The 24,450-nt window shown below is 41.5% G+C and overlaps 1 protein-coding gene across 1 annotated transcript in view; it reads left to right on the top strand.

Annotated features, from left to right (window-relative positions):
• The window catches only part of PTPN14 (protein tyrosine phosphatase non-receptor type 14), a 121,523-nt gene that overhangs the window by 87,116 nt on the left and 9,957 nt on the right, over nt 1-24,450 (top strand). The window contains exons 10-18 of the mRNA XM_037405310.1: nt 213-295; nt 2,626-2,683; nt 6,076-6,154; nt 7,799-9,288; nt 12,677-12,820; nt 13,848-14,066; nt 17,966-18,094; nt 19,058-19,292; nt 21,475-21,638. Coding sequence (XP_037261207.1) covers nt 213-295; nt 2,626-2,683; nt 6,076-6,154; nt 7,799-9,288; nt 12,677-12,820; nt 13,848-14,066; nt 17,966-18,094; nt 19,058-19,292; nt 21,475-21,638 — 2,601 coding nt within the window. The remainder of the gene's footprint in view (nt 1-212; nt 296-2,625; nt 2,684-6,075; nt 6,155-7,798; nt 9,289-12,676; nt 12,821-13,847; nt 14,067-17,965; nt 18,095-19,057; nt 19,293-21,474; nt 21,639-24,450) is intronic.

Raw genomic sequence — 24,450 nt, 5'->3', positions numbered from 1 at the left:
TGTAAAGGCATGCCACTATATTTCAGTAATTCAATGCCTTGAATGTTCTTGAGGGCACTAGACAAGTTCTTGGCAGCCAGATTCTGTACATGATGGACCTTACCAAGTGTTACTGCAACTGGATTTTTAAAACTCTTCTTTGTTACTTCTTGGAAAGAATAACAAAATGAATGATTACTTTTTTTTTTCCTATTTTTTTCTTGTGTTTAAAGGATGATCTTGAAAATGCCAAATATATTTCACGTCTGTTTGCAGCAAGACACAAGTTTTACAAACAGAATAAAATCTGCACAGAGTGAGTACTCTTTCTTCAGAATTGTATTCTAACACCCTGCTTTGGAATTGATCTGAGTTTTGGCACGTCTGGTTTTGTTTGTTTTTTCTAGTCACTTGTGTCAGTTCTTTGCCCCTTTCCCTTTTTTTCTTTTTTTTTTTTAACCCCCAGCAAGAAAAAGCAATTGAGAATTAAATTTCAATCTAAGCCTTGTGAGGCTTTTGATGCTCCCCAAGCAGAGCCAAATCTGAAAGAGAGTCTTGAATTGAAGCCCTTGGTCTCTGCCGTTCATAACCCAGAGTATTAGCATAAACTGGAGTGAAAGGTGACATATGTTAACATGCCAAAATGTGAACTGCAGTAGCAGATGCGCTAGCAGCCAAGGGTGGTGAAAAACACAGGTTGTCAACTTCTAATTTGGGCAGTATAATTTATCTGCTGCTTACGTGTGCCAAACAAGGGAGGACACCTGGGAAAGTTAATCTGCATAGCCATACTAGCACAATGCCGCAGAGACTGTAAATCTGAACCTAAAGTCTCCTTTAGGCTCTTACTTTGAGCACCTAGTGAGGATTGGCCTTTAGCTAGTCCTCTCACAGGTGGATTCATTCTAACTGAAGGAGGAATTTGTGAGGCTTTAGTTCTAAGTCAAAAGTCTGTTTCTTAGTTGAGGATGTTTCATTTATGCCAGCACACAGCAGTTTTAGTTTGACATAAATTTGACTTTCAGAAGTTTAGAATTTTGAGAAACTTTCGTGATGTGCTGGGTTTGTAGAGCAATGAAAACATGACTTCCTTGCAAAACTTACCGGCTTAGCTGGAAAGATATGAAGTCTCATCTCTATCAACAGCTCTAGTTAAGGCTGGACATCCCATCTGTTCAGCTGGGTGATGCCATCTGTTGGAAAATAAAGCCAAAATTATGAAGGGAAGATTGGAAGGTCTACCTGTCTAATATTATGTATACACACATTATATTAACACACGGTGAGTTAGGGTATTGGAGAGACCAGTGAGGTGAACTGTGTAGACTGATCTTTCAACTTACAGAAAAGAAGTGTTAATTAGATTTCAGGTGGCTCTTACAGTTCTTGGGAGGTGAGTGAAAGACCAGAAAAGACATTTTTTAGCAGCATATAATGCATTTCCGTAGTCCAATCCTAAATTTAATTTTAGTGGTTTCAGAGGAATTGAGTTCAAAGGAAGCTCCTGATTGTTTCCCATGTGATAGTCAAGAAAGAAAACAAAATACCGTGGTCTGTCGTTCTGGAGTATTTCTCCTTTGAAGCTGTATATTGGGGTCAACAGAGAAGGACTGTTCTGTTACTGTTCCTAATCCAGACTGCAGGAGCAGTAGCTTTTGATCATGTTTATTTCTAAACACTGAGCCGTAAGTTTGTGGGTACCATGAACCAGGTGTATGCAGCGGCTTCATATACAACTTAGAAATATTTGGACTGATAAAGACAGGGGACACCATGAGGTCACCAAGTGAAAGAACAAGTTTCTATGTATTTTTGCCATTAGAACTGCTCTCCTTACCACAGTTTCATGTGGTATCAGCTTCTGCATTAGAGCCACAGACATTGATGACAGGATATGCCAAGGTGTGTTTTCTAGCCAAATAATTTTCCTGCCCTCTGTGTTAAAATGATAGTTGTTTGTTTTCCCGTGTGCATTTCCTCTAATCACACATAACATCATTCACCAGATCAGAAACTCTAAGAGGACAAATTCCACCTTTCCTCTCTTCACGTAAGCACTATATTTCTGCCTCCTTCAACTTGTTTCTTTCCCTTCCTCTTTATTTTTTCTTTTCTTCACGCCCCCTCCCCGGCCCCACACACTCCTTGTTCCTTCTACTGCACCTGGCTACTCTAACGTTGTATGTGGCTCTGCTAGCATTATCTAACCAGTTGCAACCCCCCCTCCCCCCGCTCCCCTCCTCCCGATCTGTGTGTGTTGCTTTGGAGTGATTTGCTATGAATTTCAGAAAATTCTCATTGTTTTAATGTTCACCTTAAGTCACCTGAGACTGTGCCTGTGTGCCATGTTCAGTTTTTATTGCTTAAGAGACTTGTTGGATTCATTTTTAAACCAGAGTTTTTCTTTCTTGTGTTTCCAAGTAAGCCAAATAGGATAATGAACAGAAGGCATGTATATTTTAGAACTGGAACACTTCCTGTGTTTAGAGAACAACCTGAATTATTTTCATTTATTTATATTTTTTTAATCTCATTAATGAGCAGTACTTACAGATTCTTCATCTCTTGTTTTTTCCCCATTCATTCTTGAATCAGAATTGAAATATTGTAGTTTCTAGTATTTCTTTTTTACTTTCTCTTCCACAGACAATCAAGTTCTCCTCCCCCTATACGGCGACGGCCCACTTGGAGTAGGTCATCCTTGGTATGTGCCTCAATGAGGTCTTTAAGAACGTCTATACCATTTCTAATGGGATGGGGCATTGTGTAAGATGGAATACTTTCTAAATTTCATATAAGCGCATTAACTTATTTCTTGTAGGGAATATGATTGGAATGAATTTAAAGGGTGTGGCTGCCCAGGCTGATTAATTTAACTGGATAATATCACCATTGAGTATTAAAAGTTACAGTCTTCAAGGCATTATATTTTTATTTGCCCTGCAGAAACTGAGCATCTTTTCTAATGGATTGAGGTTATTTCAATATGTAGTGAAAATAATCCTCTAGAAAGAATTGGAAGTGTCTTGTGCTGTATACATCAAGACCTAGTCATTATATAATTTTACAGCTTCTCATTTCCCGTTTCTTCCATTCCTCATGGGTTTGTATAAAGTCTGCTTACAATTTACCAACTCCTTGGGTTAAGAGGCTATTTTTGTGTGAAGCTACTGTGATTTTAACTAAAACTGTTATAAGCAGTACAGTATTGTGATTCAGAGCTGTTTTTTTAAAAAACTGTATTTGTTTCTATTTAGCTGATCTCCATAAACACTATAAGCCTGACCAAACTGAGCAACTTTTTTCTGAGATCTTTACAAAAAAGTCCGAGTCTTTTTTTTTTTTTTTTTTTTTTTTTTTGTTTCTTTTTCCACACACTCCCCCCCCCCCCATCAGTTCTAAGGACACTATTATGGATCCAGTTTTAACATCTAGTATGTCAGTAATTCAGAATCTGTTAAATTAGAGTAGCAACAGCACTGCTGATTCCTTAGAAGGCAATAGTGTCTACATGCAGGTTGCCAGTTTTCGTGTGTGATATAGGTTATACCTGCTTTGTAGACCTTCCCAGAGTGATAACTCCATTAGCCTATTGCTGCATGGCAGAAGGCTAATGTGGGCTGGCATGTTTTCTTAACATATCCCCACAGTGTGGCTACAGCTTGTGAAAATGCTCCAAAATTAGGTTTAAGCAGATAGTGATATTAGGATAGCTTTATCTTTGCAGGTTTCAGCACAGGCTATTTTTCTGTGTCCGTATATATGGTCCATTAGATCTAAAAGTTGCATGTTGTGTTTCCCAGCTGTTGGCAGGAAAGCTGTTGTAGCTGGCTTCAGATTTCTTTGTCCTTTCATTCTTAGCATGTTTCTAAGGTGTCATGATGCAATTCACAGGCTGTGTATTACACTCTCTGAGGCATATTTACAGTATTTTTGGTATCTGCTAGTTTGGTCCCTAGGGATGACTATGAAAAATGGAAGGTGAAGAAATGAAATGTGGTTTGCATTCTTATGCTATGACCTCAAATATATCACAAGTGGAATAAAAAAACCAACCCTGCATTCTCTATTAGATACAAGAAATGGAAATCTACTTTTTCAAAGGAAAAACACATCCTGCTGCCTCTTTGTTTTGAACATTTGCATGTAACAAGTCTTTAAAAAAACCCAAAGTCTCAGGAACATCAAGAGGGGGGGAAATGTGTGCTTATCAAATAAAAAGTGAGCTGCTAACCGTTCGCATTGAACTTTCAACTGCTTTTTTCATAAATGTTTTGTTAACCTGTTGGAACAGTTCTCTCGGGGGGGGGGGGCGGGAAATGCCCTCCTGACTGTTGTCTGCACTGTACATACCTTTATACACCTACCTATTCATTTGTCTTGTATGGTAATAAATCAGTAGTCATAAATGGGAAGTGAAGGGGAATCTCTGGGTTGAGGCTCTGCCACTTCACTGAGGACCATGTTCGTTACTTTCAGATTAAGACCCTTTGTATGGTTTTGGCATCATGGTGAATCTGTATTTTATTAACTATTACTTTAAAGCCATTTTATGCTGGGGTTTTTTTCTGTCAGGCCACCCAATGATGCTGGTTTTCCAGCAAAAACTCCTCAGAGTAGGAGATCTTAATATGATGATTTAAATAGCTGATTTTAAAAAACAAAACAAACAAAAAAAACCAAATCCAAGTGATCCTTAATTTGGATATTGACGTTTTTGTAGACCTTAAGCTTTTCCTGTTTCATCAGAAGAGGCAGATGGACCTTAAAAAAAATTAAAAAAAAAAATAAATCCCTAGTTTCTTGCAGATACCTTTGATAACACCTATCAAAAAGAAAACTGTCTGCTCCAGATCTGTGCGCTCCCAGCAGAAGTCACTTCTCCTTCCTTGCATTTTTCCTCTGCCCCCCAATTTGGTAAACTTTCCAACATCTCGGTTTGTTCCAGACTAAGCTCTGCTACCCATGTTGTCAGCGCAGGCTCCTTTGCCCAGATTGTTCAGTGGGAGCAGGGTTTATACCATTGGAAGTAATTGTTGTAGCAGAAATTGTTCCTGTCATCTTCCAGCTCTGGCTTAACACAGCCATTTTGTATACGAAAACTCATGTGTGCGCTCAGTTTCTTTGATTCTCATTCCTTCTTCCCATTTACATAGAAAATGTAAATTTAACCCTTTCCCCATCCCCTTTTCAGTAGCTAACTTGCGTGGTGCTCGTTTTGTTCATGTGCATGCAAAGGTAAATTCTTTGGTGTTTCTTTCTTGCCTTGGGCATCCACAGTATTCCTTAATAGTTTGAACTACTTGAATCAGCCTAGATGAAAAGCCCTTATTCTGCTGTTAAGGATGATCTATTAATGAGAAAAGAGCGTCTTCCTTCTCTTTCTGCCTATTTCGTATATCAGAGTATATTTTCATAAACTTCGCTCAGTGACACCAGGCAGGGCATTACAGTGCAGGTGGTAAAATTCGATTGCAAAATGTATTGGTTTACCAGTGGACAAAGCTGGTGAATATGGCATCAGCTGTGATTTATTTTGCTGGAGATGATCCTGCTGAATTGCCCCATGATACTTGTGTTAAAAAGCTTGTTGCAGTGCAGATTGTTGGAGGAAGGTTCCAATTCATTATCTGGGGAATCTGATGTTCATGCAATTTGCAGAGTTATTTTAAGTCCATATGTGCTCCTATTGCTTGTATCACAGTGTTCTAGGTCCTTGAATTTGTTCCATCTCCTGCTTTTGTCCCGATTGCATGATTGTTTTGTTTTGTTTTAATTCTTCAAGGGCAAGGGCTTTTAATAAACTTTTGAAAAGTTCTAAGCGAACTGGGAGTCTGGATGTTGTTGTCTGAAGTGGTTGAGGTTAAGGGAGTATTAACTGGTCAGCTTTGGGCTCTGTAACAAAATTTAGCAAACAATTTACAAAATGTTATTCTCTGTTCTTTAAAGAAATAACAAACCATGGTTCTTTAGCTGGGTAAGAAAGAGCATTAATCAGTGGAAAGGACACAGAACATTTTTCCTGTTTCAGCTGCAAGAATTATAGCAAATGAAGTTCCTAATGCTTTTTTTTCTCCCCTTGTGCTTTTATTTCAGCCAAGACAACATCCTTTTATACTGCCTCCTATGCATGTCCCGTGCGGCGAACACTACACTGAAACACATAATTCACAAGGTACTTAGAGCATATATTTTTCCTTTAATGGACTTCAATTTTATGTGTATGCAAAGAAGCTCCTAACCCTTAAGTCTAGATTTCCTCTAGAAATGGTCAAATGGGAGCTGCTGCTAGAAGAGAGCTAGCAGTTTTATAGTTAATGTTGCAGTAAGTCTTCTGTTTAAAGTCCAATTTCAGTTTTCAAATTTCTCTAAAATGTCTGTGCATGATTATATGGACCTTAAACTCGGTATTCCAGTTCAGTGAGCTGAAAAAATAATTTCTAAATGAAGTATGATGGCTGTACTCAAAGGCAGTGCCAGCTGCAGCCAGGGAGAGAAATGGAGTGAGGGGAAAGGAGACAGGAAATATCTTTTACTGTAGGAGAAAGCATAGTATCCTAGTCATGAAACTGTACATTTAGATAATGTTTCTGCTGATTTTTTTCACCAACATCCGCCTGCACTGTTAGCCTTATGGATATAAGGAGGGTTAACTATTTTTACCCCCACATTTGATGAATAAATTCTCTGGAAGGTGATACCAGATTAATTTGATTGAGGCTGGGAATGGAGCCCCGCCCCTAAACACCTTGAGTCTCACACCCTTAACCACACCACCTTTTGGAATACATGTAGCCAGGTCTGTTAGGCTACATTCATGAGAGGTACAATTGAAGTGCTCACGCCAGCAGAGGAGCTCTTAGTCATACCTGATAGCGTTTTAGATTTATGGTGGTCTGACTAATTTTAAGGTAGAATTTGATAAGTTTTGAAAGGAGCCATTCAGTATAGTTCCTTGCATACAGTAGAAGGTTTGACCTAGTGGCTACTATTGTTTTACTGTGAAGCTGAGGCTCTGCAGAGGGATAATTCAGAGTTTTGGAGGAATTGCAAAGGTCCCTTTATTTTACCACAGGCTTCTCTATATTGTTGAAGAACTAGCTGGTTTCAGAGTTTGGGGAGTCACTAGTCTTTTCTTATGAGATTTTCAACACAGACAGTCTTGCAGTAAAATTGTGATCCAGAGCATAATCTTTACTATCTTGATTCCCTCTCAAATATCCTTTGCTGAAGGATTTAATATTCTTTACTACATCTGTAGAGTGGAGGTTTTTTGGTTTTATTTTGTTGGGGTTCTTTTCTGAGTCTTGATCACTCTGCTGTGTTATACTTCAAATCCTCAAAACTGTTGGTTGGTCTGAAGTAGGATTTCAAATTTCACAGTCCTCTGCTACTTCAAATCAGACAGCACAAATCAACAGCAAAGACAAGAGAACTTCTAGGATTACCGTAGGCCAGCAGCACTGGATTTTTAAGGTAGCAGCGGCAGTGAATCCTTCCAGGATGCTGGGGAAGGAGATGCCCTTTTATTCTTCCTTGCCACCCGGGGCAAAAACACTTCTTCTCTTTCCCCTTTCGTGTCTCCCACGAGCATCTGACCGACCGTATTTTGCTAACTGTTGGGAGTGTTTACATGAGTAGCATTGTTTTAGTTCCATTTCAGTGACTCAAGGATGCTCCCAAGACCAAATGTTCCCTGTAGCTGTGGTACACTAAGCTGTCTGTATTTCTTGGTGCAGACTGCATTTGAAGTTTTGTTACCATTGAATGAGTCCTCGTATGTTAAAACTGTCAATGCCTTTATCTCTGTTCTACACAGATAGCATTGTCCATGGAAATGAAGAAACTTTCTACTGTAGGTCTCAGACCAGTTTGGATAGGTGTCCAATGGACTTCAGCTACTTGAATGGTAATGGACCCAATGGGAGCGTATGTAGCGCCCACAGCATGAACTCCCTCAATCGCTCACAGAACTTCATCCAGGCGTCACCAATGTCCTCAAATCTGAGCATCCCTGGAAGTGACATCATGAGAGCAGACTATATCCCCAGCCACAGACACAGTGCAATCATAGTACCATCTTACCGGCCAACTCCAGATTATGAAACTGTCATGAGGCAAATGAAGAGAGGGGTGATCCAGATGGATAGCCAAAGTCAGTCTTTGAGGAATCTCAATATTGGAAACACACATGCTTATAACCAGCCGGAAGACCTAGTTTACAGTCAGCCTGAGATTAGAGAGAGACATCCTTACACAATTACATACGGGCCCCAGGGTGGTGGCTATAACAAGCCCGTCGCCCCGACTGACCAAATGAACCCTAATAATGCTGCTCAAAATAAGACAGCAGCCAGTGCCATATCCCACACTGTCAGCACACCAGAACTGGCTAACATGCAGCTGCAGAGCAGCCAGAGTTACAACACTGCTCACATGTTAAAGAACTATCTCTTCAGACCCCCACCTCCATACCCGCGCCCACGTCCTGCCACTAGCACGCCAGACCTGGCAAGCCACCGGCACAAGTATGTCAGTGGGAGCAGTCCCGACCTGGTCACTCGCAAAGTCCAGCTCTCAGTAAAAACCTTCCAAGAGGACAGCTCGCCAGTCATCCGTCAGTCGCTGCAGGAGGTCAGCGAGCCCCTCATGGCAGTGAAGCACCACAGCGCTGTGAACAAGCGCCATAGTTTAGAGGTCATCAGCAATATGGTACGTGGTATAGAAGCCATGGCATTAAAAACTTTAAATGCCCCGCTGCCACGCAGGAACACTTTGCGGGAGCAGGTGCAGCCAGAAGAGTCGGTTCAGATGGGGCACGATGTTCAGCAGGTTCCTCATTATCATCACAAAAAGACATTCTCTGATGCCACGATGCTGATACACAGCAGTGAAAGCGAAGAGGAAGAAGAAACCCCAGAATCGGTGTCGCGGATAACAGCCCTCCATGAGAACATGGAGTACAGTGCTCAGCTGCAAGCTGCCTTGGCTAGAATACCAAATAAACCTCCTCCAGAGTATCCTGGGCCTCGTAAAAGTGTCAGCAATGGAGCCCTGAGGCAGGACCATGTTAGCATTTCTGTGGCCGTAGCCAGGGCCAAAGCCATGAGGCCAGGGCCTTCCAAAGCCATTAGTGTCTCTCGAACTGATCAAATGGCAATAAATGGGTCGTCACTCGGGCCCTCTATCTCAGAGCCTGACCTCACGAGTGTGAAGGAGCGGGTCAAGAAAGAACCTGTCAAGGAAAGGCCTGTGTCTGAAATGTTTTCTATTGAGGACAGCATTATAGAAAGAGAAATCATGATGAGGGTAAGTGCCTTCCTCTGTTGCAGTGCCTTCTTGGAAATTCGTAATCATACAGGTCAGATTCCTTACCAGAAAACTGTTGGATCCCTAAACTTGGGGGGACACGCGAGTGGGAAGATGACAATTTGCTTAAAGTTAGGAAGTGTGATATCAAGTGCCACGTAGAATTTGGTTTCGTGGGTCTGTATGGCCACCAAAGGGGCTGATCTCATGCGGTGCTGTTGGGCTTGCCTGCTTCCCCTGCTGCGGGTATTCGGCCGCTGGCCAGACCCATGTCTGATGCAGCTGATGATGTGCTGCCCTGGCAGCGGTGCCAGCCTGAGGTGGGTGGTGGAGCAGCCGGGTGACGAGGAGGCTGAGCGCCCCGCAATGCCCGCTCCCCAGCTGCCTGCGTGGCTCGCTAGCCCCCACGGATCTGAGCGCAGGGCGAGTCTGAAATGTGTTTGCTGAGATGGGCAGGAGATTGTGTTTCAGCACTAGTGTTTTATTCTTTCTTTGCAGGGATGTCAGGTATCACATAATATACAGCACAATGGAAACTCTTGAGTTTTTCAAACGATCTCTTTCATTGCATTTCCTGCTACCTTTATATAATATAGTTATTTGAATAAAACACTGGTAGCTGTAGAATATGGGTTGCAGTTTTGCCAATAACAAAGTGGCTGGATATCTAATTACAGATGCAGCCGATGTAGAGGTACAGATGTAGCCGATGTGGGGTTGAGGATCTGGATTGTGTTTTGGGTTTTAGGGGTTTTGGTTGGTTGTTGTTTTTTTAAATGTACTCAAGTATGAGACTGGGGGTGTTGGTGGACGAGAAGCTCAGCATGACCCAGCAATGAACGTCTGCAGCCCAAAAAGCCAGCTGTATCCTGGGCTGCACCAAAAAAAGAGAACCCCACCTGGAGTGCTGCATTCAGCTCTTGGGCCCCCAACATAAGAAGGCATGGAGCTGTTGGAGTGAGTCCAGAGGAGGGGCAGGAAGATGCTCAGAGGGCTGGAGCACCTCTCCTGTGAAGACAGGCTGAGAGAGTTGGGGTTGTTCAGCCTGGAGAAGAGAAGGCTCCCAGGAGACCTTTCAGCAGCCTGCCAGTGCCTAAAGGGGCCTACAGAAAAGCTGGAGAGGGACTTTTTACAAGGGCATGTCGCGATAGGACAAAGGGGAATGGCTTTAAACTGAAAGAGGGTAGGTTTAGATTAGCTATCACGAAGAAATTCTTCACTATGAGGTGGTGAGGCACTGGAACAGCTGCCCAGAGCAGCTGTGGATGCCCCATTCCTGGAGTGCTTGAGGCCAGGCTGGATGGAGCTCTGAGCAACCTGGTTTAGTGGAAGGCGTCCCTGCCTGTGGCAAGGGGCTGGAACTAGATGGTCATTAAGGTCCCTTCCAACCCAAACCTTTCTATGAGTCTATGAAATAGGGTCCTTTTCAAACTTGCAATGAATTTAGAATAAAAAGCATTTAAAGGCTTCAGTGCCACTGGAAGCAATGTCAAAAATATGAGGGGTGCTCACCATTTAGTAAGCACTACTTATATCTGTGCTTGATGTAACACTGGGGAGTACAACAGCAGGCACGGAAAGCAAAGTGTGTGCCATAGTTCTTTTTTCCTTCTTTCCCCGCTGCCCCCCCCAGAACTGAGATCTGAAACAAAAAGGATTCCTGAAAAAAATGAAGCATCTAAATGGTCCAGAGCAGAAAAGAGTTTGTAAGGTACTAGATCGGTAACTAGTTAGATGTAAATACTACTGTATATTCAAAAAAATTTTCTAAGCATATGTATAGCACTTCTTGTTCGTTGTTGATCCTTACACTGATGTAATGGTTAGGAATCAAGCTTGGGCCACCAAGTTGTATCATAGAGACTGAATTGACTTCTGCCAGAAGCTTAACCTTTAAATGCAAAACAGATATTTGACTATAAAATGTAATGTTTTGAATAGTGTAGACATTGGTGGTAACAGCAGGCGTATATACATGCTCTTTTAATCATCTGAGGAAAGAAGGTATTGAGAAGCAGGAACCCAAGGGATTTTAGGATGGAAATGAAGGTGAGAAGATGGTTTAGAGATGTTGTTTGCGTCCTCTTTCTCTGAATAATCATTCAGTTCAGCCTTTGGTCAGAAGGTGCTTTGTTGTTCTGAAAGTAAAGGGACAGTCTTAGCATTAAGCTTTTCAGGTGGCTTCAGCCTAGATCAGCAGTCTTAACACATGCAGACCTTCCTTTTGTCATAGGAATCACATGTTATATTAATGGTAAGTTGACCTTTATCTCTTAGACACAGACTTTTCTATTTTACCTTGCAAATAATCACAATAATAAAATCCCCAAAGGAAAAAATACTGGCATTTTCCTGCTTTCCGCAAGTACGAAAAGAAAGCAGAGTGAGTTTGGATTTTTGTTTTCTATTTGTTTTTTACTTAGTGCTCTGGAGGAATCCAGTGGTGAGAGAAAAAGCTAACAAGCTTTTGGAAAATCAAGCCACTTGCATATTTCTGAGGGCATTCAGGTTCAGTAGTGTGTTTCTAGGAGCCAGGCTTGGCCTGTGTGGTGACCACAGCTTCCGTATGTATGCTGAGAACCAGGCTTCCCTGGTGCTCATCTCTCCTTCCAAATCCAGCAGAAAGAACTGTTAGTGAAATGGAATAAAATATTCCTAATTTGGGTACTTCTGGAGATGGTCTGTCATCTTTTTTGATGTTTTAGCTCCCAGTGGCACAAGGAGAGGGGCGGCAGGGTGAGTTTAAAATTCATACTCTGGTTCTCCATGTTACAGCATAACATGATGCGTGAACACAATAAACAATATCCCTCCCTGGCTGCTGTTAACATTCAGTTTCTGGGATATGTGAGCTCAGTTTTTAGTGCAAAATATATCATGGGTGCTATTTGAATCACCATAATAGCTGAGTGCATCAGAAGACTTCTCATTTTACGTATCACCATCACAGAAGAGAAACAATGGCCTATGTTTTACTGTTTGTTGTAATAGATTGAAATTATTGCTTTTTAAAAGATGCCCCAGGTATCTTGGCTACGGTAGTGCTACTTTAACGTAACAGGGTGATGCTTTGTGTGTCCTACATTCAGAATAATGTTTGCAGAAAAATGCTTGAGATTGTATTTGTATGCCTTTTGATGGCATCTAAACTGTATTATATGCTGGGATTGCTTCTTTGAAATTAAAATTCTGTGCTCATGTAGGAGCAGGCCTTTGAGGAATAACAGGAAGAATAGAGGTTGTATTTGAATTTACGATGCTAATGGTGATCATCTGCATTCCTTGGCCAGAGAGTTGCAGATTTTGGAGATTAAAAAAACATTCCAGCATTTTACTGGCATTATAAATAATCACACAGAGATGAAAACGTGCCTTTTCTTGCCAAAAGAATCTAGAAAAGCAGAAGATGGCAGGCCTGGAGGCCCAGAAGAGGCCCTTGATGTTGGCAGCACTGAACGGACTCTCAGTTGCTAGGGTTCCAGTGCCGGAGGACAGCCAGGATGAAGTCGCCAAGGTGCCAATGGATGAGAGGGTAAGATGGAGGCTCATGAAGTGTTGCTCATTCCCTTTGTTCCTAGCAGCGTGAAGTTTCTAAAATATTAAAATTTGATTTAAACCATGAAAAAAATCTCTTAAAAATTTTAGAGCCATTAATGGAAAAGATCTGTCATTAACACTGGTCTGTCTTTGGATGCTGGCAAGGTGTTAAATGTCTTGAACGTTTACTGAAGTCGGTGAAAATTAAGGCTGTTCAGTTTCACGTGACCATATGTTATCATACAAGATCAAGCTGTAAATCTAACATTTTGCACACTTTTCACTTGATCAGGCAGTCTTTCTACAGTGATCATCTATAGATACTGTCTTTCATGTTCTGATCTAACTAATGAGTTCAGTTAATGTCTCTAATGGGATTAAATTTAAAAGAAAAAAAAGTTTGCCTCCTGATGTTTGCCCATGCGGGTATGTGCATGTATATGGAATTTCAGAAATTAAAAACAGTTGCTACCATGAAGACTCGAGAGATACTTGCAAAGAACCTTTCTGGCTTTCTGGATAGAAATTTGCAGCCTTGTATTTTCTGGTATGCAGATGACAGAACTTAACTTCTGCCTGTACGTACGTGGGGTTGTGTTCAGCCACAGAAATCGCTTACTTCCAAGTTACGGGAGAATTTTGAAAATGTGGACCACGTCACGCTTCTTGCTGCATGATTCTCTTCCTTAAAAAAAAAATTTAAGATAGTTTTGCAAGTATCTATTGCAGTGAGATCACATACAAATTCATACTGAACCAGGATTGTATGTATCATCGTTTTGCTTTTTATGGTATCAGTCTTAAAATATGTAGAAGCAGCATGTAAAAATGTAAAATTTGCTTGTGGTTTCATCCAGTAGCAGTATGTCGTGTTTCCTCAGATAACTGCAACTGAAAAAAGAAGCGAGTGAGAGAATACTATGGCTGTATATTGAAATGCAAAGAATGGATGGATAGATCTAGTGGTAAACATTCTTCCAGGAAGAATTAATGGATTTATGTTCCTTTCTGTTAACTCTTAGTGCAAAATCTTGAAGAGGAAGTTGGAAGAGGGGATGGTGTTTACAGAATATGAGCAGATTCCAAAGAAAAAGGTAGATGGAGTCTTCACCACTGCTGCCTTGCCTGAAAACGCTGAGCGCAACCGCATCAGGGAGGTCGTTCCTTATGAGGAGAACCGAGTAGAGCTGGTGCCAACCAAAGAAAATAATACAGGCTACATCAATGCTTCACACATAAAGGTAAAAGCTTTCCTGAACTTTGCTTTGCAAGTGAAGGTATGTTAAAGCTTTGCTTGCATTTCTGGGTGCACAGCACCATTTTCTGTAACCCTGGAGGTTCTGAAATCGTAACTTAGCATACATCATTGTACCCTTGTGTCAGCATGGGCATCTGTAAAGTCCCCTATCAACTAACATGCATGAGTTGATTTAATTGCTGAAGACTGGGAAGTCATTTTAGACAGGCATCCTTTGGGTTTTATGCCTACCTCTGCCAGCTGGTTGTGGAACGTCTCTATTGGTTAATGCAGAAAGAGATGCCATGTTTCTTAAACCTCACGAAGGTGTGTTAGACCAGCCCCAATACCAGCAGGTAATACAGTTGTCATGTCCCTCCCTGTACCTGAAAGAATGAGCAGTCAGTATGTGTTCTGATTTATCAGTCCCAATAGCCTGGCAGGCTGCTGGGGGCAACAACGACCCTGTGTAAAATGAGTCTCTGCAACCGATTGGTGCAGCCTGAAAGAAATACTGCACGAGGTTTGACTGAAATATTTTTTCCGTTTACTATCATATAGGAAACAATATGTAAAAATCAGGGATGTAGCTCCATGTATGCAGTTCCATGTTCAAAGAAAAAGTATGTAGTTGAGTAATGCATGTTTGCATAGATACTGCAATTATATATATAGAGAGAATGTATTTCTTTCTTTTGAGAGTTGACTGCTTTTAAAAGTATGTGTTGATAAAGAGGACATCATACTACCAAGATATCTGTGTCTCTGATGGGATGCTGCATTGAACTTCTATGTTTCAAAATAAGTTTTTATCAAGAAACTTCAGGTTTCTTGTTAATTCAATGTAGAAGTAATTTCTGCTCGGACTGTTACTTACAAACGTGGCCAGTTGTAACAGTGAACTGTCCTGCAGTGGCTGCAGTTTTTCTTTAAGCTTCCAGTACTATTTGCAAAGTCCTTTGTTGGCTTTTACTGTACCCTGAGAGAAGTAACAGCACTCCTCTCCCTCAGATGACAGATTCTTTTGCTGTTGGAGAGGACTGTCTGCTTTTTATCATTGTCAAAATTCAAATTAAAAAGAAATAATTTAAAAATAATAAAGAAAACATCCTGTATTTTCCTGGACTAAAAGCCGTTTAAAGAGACTTGCTGGCCTCCTTGGTTGTGATTTACAGTATTAAATCCTGTTGATCCAAAACAATTTCTGAACCATGATCCTGGCAGTTTGTCACTTCTATATAGCCTGGTAGGTAGCAGATACTGAATTTTTGCATAATCAGACATTGCTACGATGATGCCCAAAATTTTTCATCTACTATGTAGGAGGCCAAAAAAAAGAGATTCCTAACATAAATTATGCCCACAAAGCAGTACTAGACAGAAAAAAGCCCATCCTGGCTAGTTTTCAGTGCACATTTTACCTTGTTATGTCGGTGTTGGACACGCATGCATCTCACATTCATGGAGCACCCAGGAACACACACAAATGTTTTAGCGTATGACAGTGGTCCTTGCCAGCATTTTCCTCTCGCTTTTCTTAGCAGCGTGTACTGAAGCCAAGCAGATGTGCTTTTGCTTAGGAGGTGAAATCGCATCTGTAAAATTTACCTCAGTAGCACAGTGTGTGTGTGTGCGTGTTTGCAGCCCAGTGTTCAATTTTTAATGTCATGCAGTTAGGGCATTAGTAAACATTCCAGGCATCCCGTTCCCTCCAGACTATTTATGGTCCTTTCATATCATGTGCTAGGAGGCTGGATATTTGGACCAGAAGTCAGTACACAAAGACGACTCCTATATCATCCTGATAAGATCCATGCCTGGGGGATTCCAGCTCCCACTGCTCAGTCTGTGAGCCCCACAGTTTCACAGTAGTTCTCTGCTTATTTACCATTGACCTTTGCTGTTAAGATACAAAGTTATTTGTCTGTACCAGAGAGAAAAATTGGAATGAAATTTATGGATTAAGCAAAAAATTTCCTAAGACCACCTCACCTGACTGTTTGGGTGAGGTCAGCGTTAACTCAAAAAGCTCAGTAATACTATACCAGCACTCAGGGCTGCAGACGAGTGTGCAAGCACGAGACCTCTCCCTCTAAGTGCAAGACGCCGGTTAGTGCTGTGCAGTTTATATTCATTCCCAGCTAGTACAAGAACTTGAGGAGTCTACCTGCATTGGTCTGGTGGATTTTAGGTGCAATTCAAAGAGTGGAGTGCTGCATAGTATGAAATAAGAAAATGAGCTGATATACAGGGTTGAAAACAGTTTTCAATGGAGTAAAAAAAATTGTTGTCATACAAATGCTATGCTGGTTACAGCTGTAAAAACCCAAGGGTCTTTGCTTGATGAACAGCTGCTTGAATAACAAATATATTGATTGTATTTGTGCAAATGTACTCAAAGACCTATACTTTAAATATAGTATATGGTTAAACCTGTCAGAGTTATTGATTGCTCCTTGTAGCGTTGTCCGCCAGCACCTTGGTATTTATGGACGTGTCAGTATTTCTGTTGTAAATCATCTTCTTTGGGATTTATACCTTTGTTGTGAGAAGTGGCTCTGGGCTAATATATGGAATTAGGAGGTCTTAGCCTGAGAAGGAAAACTATTTTAACTTCCCAAAATAATTAGTTCATCTGTTTTTCCTTTTATGCTTTTAAGCATATTTTCAAATGATACCTAGTGGCTCTAAAAGTGGTTTGGCTTTTTACCTAAAATGCTGGAAAAAAATCGGTTTCAGAAGCCTTTACTGATGCATAGTAATAATCTATCGTAAAATAATATTTTTTATATAAAAGCGTGGGGTTTTTCTGCTTTTTAAATGTGTATGTATGAAGATCTGCCTCAGGTAAATGAAACAGCGTTTTACACTGGTTAGCTCCAGGCTAATGCTGGGTCTTTTCAGGGCACTACTTATAGTATGTAAACATATGTGTTAGTGTCTTAAAAATAATTTCATTATGTGTTGTCATGCAAATACACAAATATTTCTGTAAGACGTGGTTAGTGATCCAATTACGTATTGGGAAACAGATTTACATGACTACGGCTTTAGATAATTTTAAATTTCACATGGCGTTTGATTCGAAAGCCATTTAATGTGCTGGATTTACTACGTCTAGTAGTTTGCAGCTTCTGCACTGAAAAACCCAGAACGAGTGAGGAAGAGTAACTGGAAATGAAGCCTGTCTTGATCTCATCGCTAGCTGGCAACAGGCCGACCCAAGCTCCGTGTTAGGTACCACAGTGTGTGGGCATAACCGCATCTGCTGGGACAGCTTGGCCATGTCTTCAGCAGTGATCAGTGTACTAAGAGTCTGTTTAAGAAATTAGTTTTTGCCTGAGTGGAAAATAATTGAGGGAGGTCCTAAACAGCAGAGGCCTTTAGCTTTCGTTGTGCAAAATGTCATTTGCATTCAGGCTTTACACACTACTGTGTGTTAATTTGCAGCAATGCAATGCCTTTTTAATGCGTATAGACACCTCCTCTAGTGCTCCAGTTTTTCTTTCATCATGGGTTTGTCACCAAGCCCAGGGAATTCAGTCAGCTGCTTATTTATACTTAAGCCATATCAGAACAGGGCCTCAAAAAAAATATTTATGTTTTGATCTGTATGCTCCAGATGCAATGGCAAGAAAAACAGGTGATGTTTTGGTCAAGGCTTTATGTGTATGGGCATCAAGAAAGGACTTGGAAGCACCAAAGATTGTGTTTTATCAGATCTGCTCTTATCAAAAGGCTGATTCTTGTTCAGTATTTTGAACAGAAGTGGAAGAACAAAGAAGTAAAGGTTCCATTATGATCTCTTTTGTTTAAAGGGCAGTTCTGATACAGATGTTGCTGAGAATTTGGGTGCTGACTGTTTGTTTCTTTTTTGGGGTTTTTTTTTTTCCTTACCCCCAGGTTACTGTAGGTGGAGAGGAGTGGCACTACATTGCTACCCAAGGCCCTCTGCCACACACGTGCCATGACTTCTGGCAGATGGTGTGGGAACAGGGGGTGAACGTTATAGCCATGGTCACAGCTGAGGAGGTATGTAAAATCACAGAGGTACAGTTCGTTCTGATGTGAGCAAATCTCCTGTTACCATCACTTCCCACTCCAGTAACCTGCCTTTTCTATCAGCAACCCTTTTTCCTCTTACTCTGTTTGAACATATGCCTGTACTGCTATAGTATTACACTTTGTAACTTTCTGATCCTGCTTGGCAAGTACTAAAGTGAAATGGGCAGAACCCCCCCTTCCCCCTGCTTCGCTTCAGTTTGGCCAAACCAAACAAAGATGTTTCCATTGGAATGTGAGAGCACTGAACTGCTTCTGGTTAAAATGACACAGACTTCCACCCCATCCAAGGTCAGTTCTGCATACCGTCACTCTTATCAGCTGAAAAGAGACCAGAAGCTGTTGTTTCCGTACAAGTCTCCATATAAAAAAAAAAAAAAAAAAAGAAAAAAAAAGAAAAAGAAAAAAAAAAATCTTTTTATTCATATGCCAAGCAAAACAGTTGTTTCTATTGTCATCCAAGAACTATGTGCTATGTTATAAGAACTGGCACGCGTTGCTAGATAATGCTGCATTCAGCCTTACGCCTGGATGCTTTAGCAAACACAGGGAGTGCCATAGTACATCAAGTCACTGTCCAGTTCCCAAGGCTGATCAACAGATACTTAGAAGCTGCTGAAGAGAATCTCTTTCCATTTAAAGGAGAGGCTTTCCCAGGAGGAGAATATTTACCGAGGTGCTGTAGGCAGTAGCTGGCTTTTGCCACAAGACAAGAGTGAGTTCTTCAAGCATTTTTATGCTTAAGAAAAACTTAAAACTCTCAGCCATATAGTTCATGGATATTTTCCTTACTTTGTGGGATGCTCCTTGCTCTTCCAGTAATTTGAAATAAGAATACTTGGCTTATGTTTTATGCCCTCTGTTTGTGGAGAATTTTAATTGAAGAAACTAATGGCTTTTTTTTGTGTGTGTGTGTGTGTGTGTGTTATTAAGGAGGGAGGAAGAAGTAAGAGTCATCGTTATTGGCCTAAACTGGGCTCTAAGCACAGCTCAGCCACTTATGGGAAGTTCAAGGTGACAACCAAGTTCCGCACAGACTCTGGCTGCTATGCGACTACTGGTCTGAAGGTTAAGCATCTTCTCTATGGACAAGAGAGGACAGTGTGGCATTTGCAGTATACTGACTGGCCAGATCATGGGTGTCCAGAAGAAGTCCAAGGCTTTTTATGTAAGATTTCTTTAACTTGCATGATAAAATACATCAAGGAAAAGGTTGCTCACACTGGATTCAGTTCACTGCACTTAGTTACAGCTGTGGTACTGATAATAAATTGTTATTGCTGTGGCATACAAAGGCCTCAACCAGGTTGTACTTACTTTGCTGTGATTTGGAGAAAAAAAGTGGCACTCAAGAGGCGGCAGCTAAGGTGATTGAGGATTTTGGTCCTGAAAGACCTGACATAACAGGAGGAAAAATCAGAGGCAGCAGCAGTTCTAAAGACTCAGGAAATTTTAAATAATAGGATACCTCTGCTGGCTGATCTGTCAGTATAAGTTATTGCCACTTCCCAGCTTCCTAATAAGTGTAGGAGGTATTGGGCTGCACACAAACGTGATTAGAGAGGTCTGGGTGAGAGAGGTTCAGATACTAGTGAAATATGGCACAACTCCTCCAGTTTCAAAGGAGGCCCTTATTGCTGACAGCAGCATTCAGTAGTCCAGAGGCACCAGACTTGTTACAAAAGAGCAGAGGGCTCCCTCACACGTGCAGTAAGCCTGAACTCACTGCCACTTTTCTAACCACGTGTACCCCGGCAATGCTAAGGGCCTTCCCAATTAAATATGATCCTGGTTCATGCATTTCTGAAAATACAGACATTATATTCATCTGTAATGAGCTAATAACACCTCCTACTTCTTACCAAGGAACAAACACTACCGTCTTAAGTAATAGGAATTCAGCTGTTATTTAACTAAAGCCACATCTCTGGCGCTACAGTAGAGCATGATGCAGAGATCTCCAAGTTGCTGCTGAAGCAGTCTGTACGTGGTGTGCTGATGCAGCGGAGATGCCTGCCCTCTTTGTTCCTGCAAGCTTTGCAGCTGCAGCAGCATAGCTCTGTTTCAGCTAAGTCCTCTCTCAGCAAGGACCATTAGTTCCACTTCAGTCTTGACACAGCTACAGTCCTTTAGTGATCCGCTCTCCTTTGCCTGGTGTAAGATTGATGTAAATTCATGTCCTCCTTTTCCCAGTTCTGTCACTAGGGCAGAAAATAAAAATGATGTTTCAGCTTTGGTGAAAGAGTGCCATGGGATCTGTCTTTAAGGCAAAACCATTGCCCAGTTCCTAGTTCGTTTCATTCTTTGTTTCTCCTACCAACCCCTGTAGCCGTGGTTGGGCATGGCAGTAATTGGAACCTGGTTGTTGCCGTTTCCTGTGTTCCGTTGTTTGCCACCACGTATGGTCCCATTTCACTGTGTGCATTAAAATGCAGCTTTTCTGATGCTGGTAGGCCTCCAGCCACAGCCTGCCTGTGTCAGAAGGGCTGCTCAAGCTGCAGTGCCATGATACCAAGAGTCACGGCAGGAGAGTTCAGCTCAGATCTTGCTTCCCATTCTGACTGGTGGGAAGCCAAGTGTCAGAGTTCTGCATCTGGATAGCTCTTTCTGGGTGAGGTCTGTCTGTATCGTGCATCTAGACTATGCTGGAATGATGTTTAGAGGTCAGAGTTGGAGTTTATGGTGTGTTTATCTAAGCAGGTGAACTTCCAGTGTATAAGGTTCTCTGTGCAGTTTGACAGTAGAATGTGTTCAACAACACTAAGACAGCCACACAAGGCAACCGTTCTTGAGTCATGCGCTTTCTAGACAGAAATGGCTTCAGGGAAAACAAAGACAGTGAGCTCCCAGAAGGGCTCATAGCCGTTGAGAAACAAACCCTGAGCAAAGAGTTGGGTGAGATCCTGTCTCACTCTAGAAGGGAGGGAGAAGGAAATGGGGCAGATGGATGCTCGCTTCCCACCTGTGATACTGGCTTGGACAGGCAGTACTTTCAATGGGACTTAGCTTTTGTTTTGATCCCAGCCTGTTAATAGCAGGAATTTCTGTAAGTAATGTCTAGATTCATCTGCTTAAGGGACCTGGAGATTTGCAGAGGGGAAAACAGAATTTAATTTTTTCAAAGAACTATTTAATTTAAAGGAGCAGACTCCCAAGTAATAATTGACACCCAGCTGGTATTTTCTGGATTCAGTGCTGTTCAGTGCATCCTGGCCAAAATAATTAGTATGTTGTAAAAAAAGTAAATTATTGACACTGACAAAGAAAGACTTTTCTGTATTCTTCCCCCCCCCTGTTTTTTATATTGGACATACAGATGTTTGCAACTTTGCCTGCGTTTTATCTTGCAGCTTACTTGGAGGAGATACAGTCAGTGCGTCGCCACACCAACAGTGTGCTGGACAGCAGCAACAACTGCAACCCTCCTATCGTGGTTCACTGCAGCGCAGGGGTAGGGAGGACCGGAGTGGTTATCCTAACAGAACTGATGATCGGGTGCTTGGAGCATAATGAAGTAAGTCAACTTCTTTCTCAAGACAAACCCCAAGCTCATTCCTTGACTAACTACCTATGTTTCTGAGGCTAAAATTACAAGGCAGAAGAGTGCTTGCTTTCTTACGACCCTTTTTGAGACAAGGGCCTTAAATGCAACAGGCAGAGATTTCCCATGGCAGGTTACTTCTTGCAGTTTTCTGTTGAGTTGATATTACAGGGGTTTTATTGGTATTGTTTTAATACATTCAAAATTAGGGCTTTCTTCTCTCTCTTAAGAATTTAGTCTAATTCATACCTGTATTTAATTAGCAGTCTAGAGACAGCGTGCTTACAAGAACTACCTGAGAGGCTAGAGAATAATGTCAGCTTCCTTGCTTTAACTAAGATGTTCTGCTCTCTAAATTCACTCTTTGGACTCCGTCCTCACTCTTGTATTGTCTCTGACCTCATCTGGAACAAAACTTAACCGTGTCTTAAGAAAAAGGTGTGTGTCTGTTGGGGAACAGGGCTTTAGGAACTGCAGCCAATATTACAAGACTACTAATACAGTTTAGATTTAAGAATAAGAGCAGTAATAAGAATGATGAGTAACTGTGTGTAGCAATTTGCTTTTCCTCTGTGGCCTGTGTCACTGAGGAACTGTCCAGGAAGAACATCACATCTGGAATAATCATGTGCCACACAGTTTCAACACAACAGCTATTGAAACTCGGGGTTTATGTTGTCAAAGGAATTGCTCAAAGACCAAAACCTCTTGTAGAGATCAGAATGCAGCAAGAGTGACAAACAGACATATATCAACGGCCCCTTCCATTCGTCATCCACTGGATGAGTTGTTTGAAATTCAGGGAAGACTGGATGTACACACCTGAAATGCTCACCTACCTTCTGTGTTACCTTAGAGGAGTTACAGGTTGGAGCCTTTCTCTGCAAGGCACTATGCAAAGGGCAGCTTTCTGGCTCATTCAAAAATGTGAGTCCTAAAGCAGGCAAGTACTAGTACACATCCCTCTTCATCACCATTTTTGAAAAAGTTGATGCAGAAGTGACTGCTTCCGTTGCTCACACAGCAGGCATGCCATTTCTACATGCCAGAGGAAATCTGGATAGTTGCAAGAGCCGTACCCAAATCGTGAGTGTCAGTGTAGCTGCATCTGCTTTATAGTAACCTCTGTATTCTAACGGTGTGCCAGGAACAAACACTTAACAGGTGCACAGCACATTCCGGCCACCTCAGTTTGTCTGCAGTTGACAGAAGTCACCTATTTGGCAAAGACTAGCTGAGTAACAAGCCAAGATAAAGGCAGTAACTCAACATCTGAGCAAGCGGGTGAGCCCTGACGTTCAGAAGAACTCTCATCAACTTCACTAGGAGCTGATGGTAGTGCTCAGTAATGAGGGATTTCTCTGATGTTCCTTTATTAAACAATTCTTTGTCTTGATTAATGGTGAAAATCATCATTAGTATTACAGACAATTTTCCTTAAGGGCTTTGTTGCTCTTGATTGTACTAAGTTAATATTTTTGGTTTGTTAAGATCTAATTAAAAAAAAGATTAAAAATGCTAACAGTATATTTTCAGTTTGTGACAGATACTGCATTCTGCAGAGAGAAGGTTCCTTTTCATGCAGCAGTTTTACTGGTTTATTTTGAAGTAGGATTAATTGGGGGTTTTTTTCTGAAATAAAATTACTTCTTCCTTAAAATGCTTTAGTCTTATGAACTGGTTGATATCCTGAGAAGTGGCCTAGTAAGTAATATTACCATTTTAGCGGTGAAGGTAAAAAGGGGAGGGAGGTTGAAAATCCTGATACAGACCACCTCAGAAAGTCTGCTGCAGTGCTGGAACCAAAACCAGAACTCTTTTGAGTCTGAGGTTTCAGGTTTAGGTAAAAAGCCGTGTGTAATCCAACTCTGTACAGCTTCAGGGCAATTCTAATTGCTTCTGGGCAATTGCTGGTTGAGTCTAAAGCCATGTATCTCATTGCAGGGATATAGTTTCAGTAACTCGCTGTGTAGTAAGTAATATGTCACATCATTACATCCTTACTGCTGTAGACACACAGGACAAGAAAGTAATTGAGATCCTCCTCTACCAACTTCTATTTCTGACTTGGCACCAGGACACTAACTCATGATTGCAGCTGCAGTGCGTTTTCATAGGGGAGATCTTTTAGCTGGGGAGTCAGAAACGAGTAGCGTTTTTGTTTGTTCTTTTTGCAAATGCCACCTTAGCAAAGCATTACGTGGCTTTTTTTTTAACACATGTTGTGATGGAGGTGACTTTGAAGATTCTGCTTACGTGGAGTAAAACACTAAGTTGACTACAAATAGCGAGGTCAAATAGGCAGGATGGGGTTTTCTTTCATTTCTGAGATCAGTCAAAGACTTACACATTTTGAGGAGGTGCAGGGATCACTGTGTGCCCACTAAAAATCAATGAGCTGTCAGGCACTGAACTGCTGAGAGAGGAACGTGGTGTGCAGGTCAAAGCTGGCCTGCATTTTTGTTGCCGTTGCTCAGGTGAGGTCAGGTTCTGCATGACTCTGCTCAGCAAGGACTGCGTGGCTTTCATAACCACCTGAGTCCGGGGAGGCTTTCTCCAGATTAGCAGAGTTAACTGGAAAGAGCTTACGTTTTTCTTTGCACCTGTTTGACCATAATATGGTATTACTCATCAGAAATCTTTACGCTTGTTGACTCTCTAGAGATGTTCATTTACAACAGCTTGTTGGGGTATGTGGCAGTGTATTTAGCCTTGTTTTCAGAAAGTGATAGCCTACGAGTTAGGGCTTGTTCACATGGAGTGGAGATTCTGAGTTCTACATATA

This window comes from Falco rusticolus, chromosome 12 (genome assembly GCF_015220075.1).
Source record: "Falco rusticolus isolate bFalRus1 chromosome 12, bFalRus1.pri, whole genome shotgun sequence".
NCBI lineage: Eukaryota > Metazoa > Chordata > Aves > Falconiformes > Falconidae > Falco > Falco rusticolus.
Note: the sequence above shows the minus strand (reverse complement) of the source record. Positions and strands in the feature narration are given on the sequence as shown.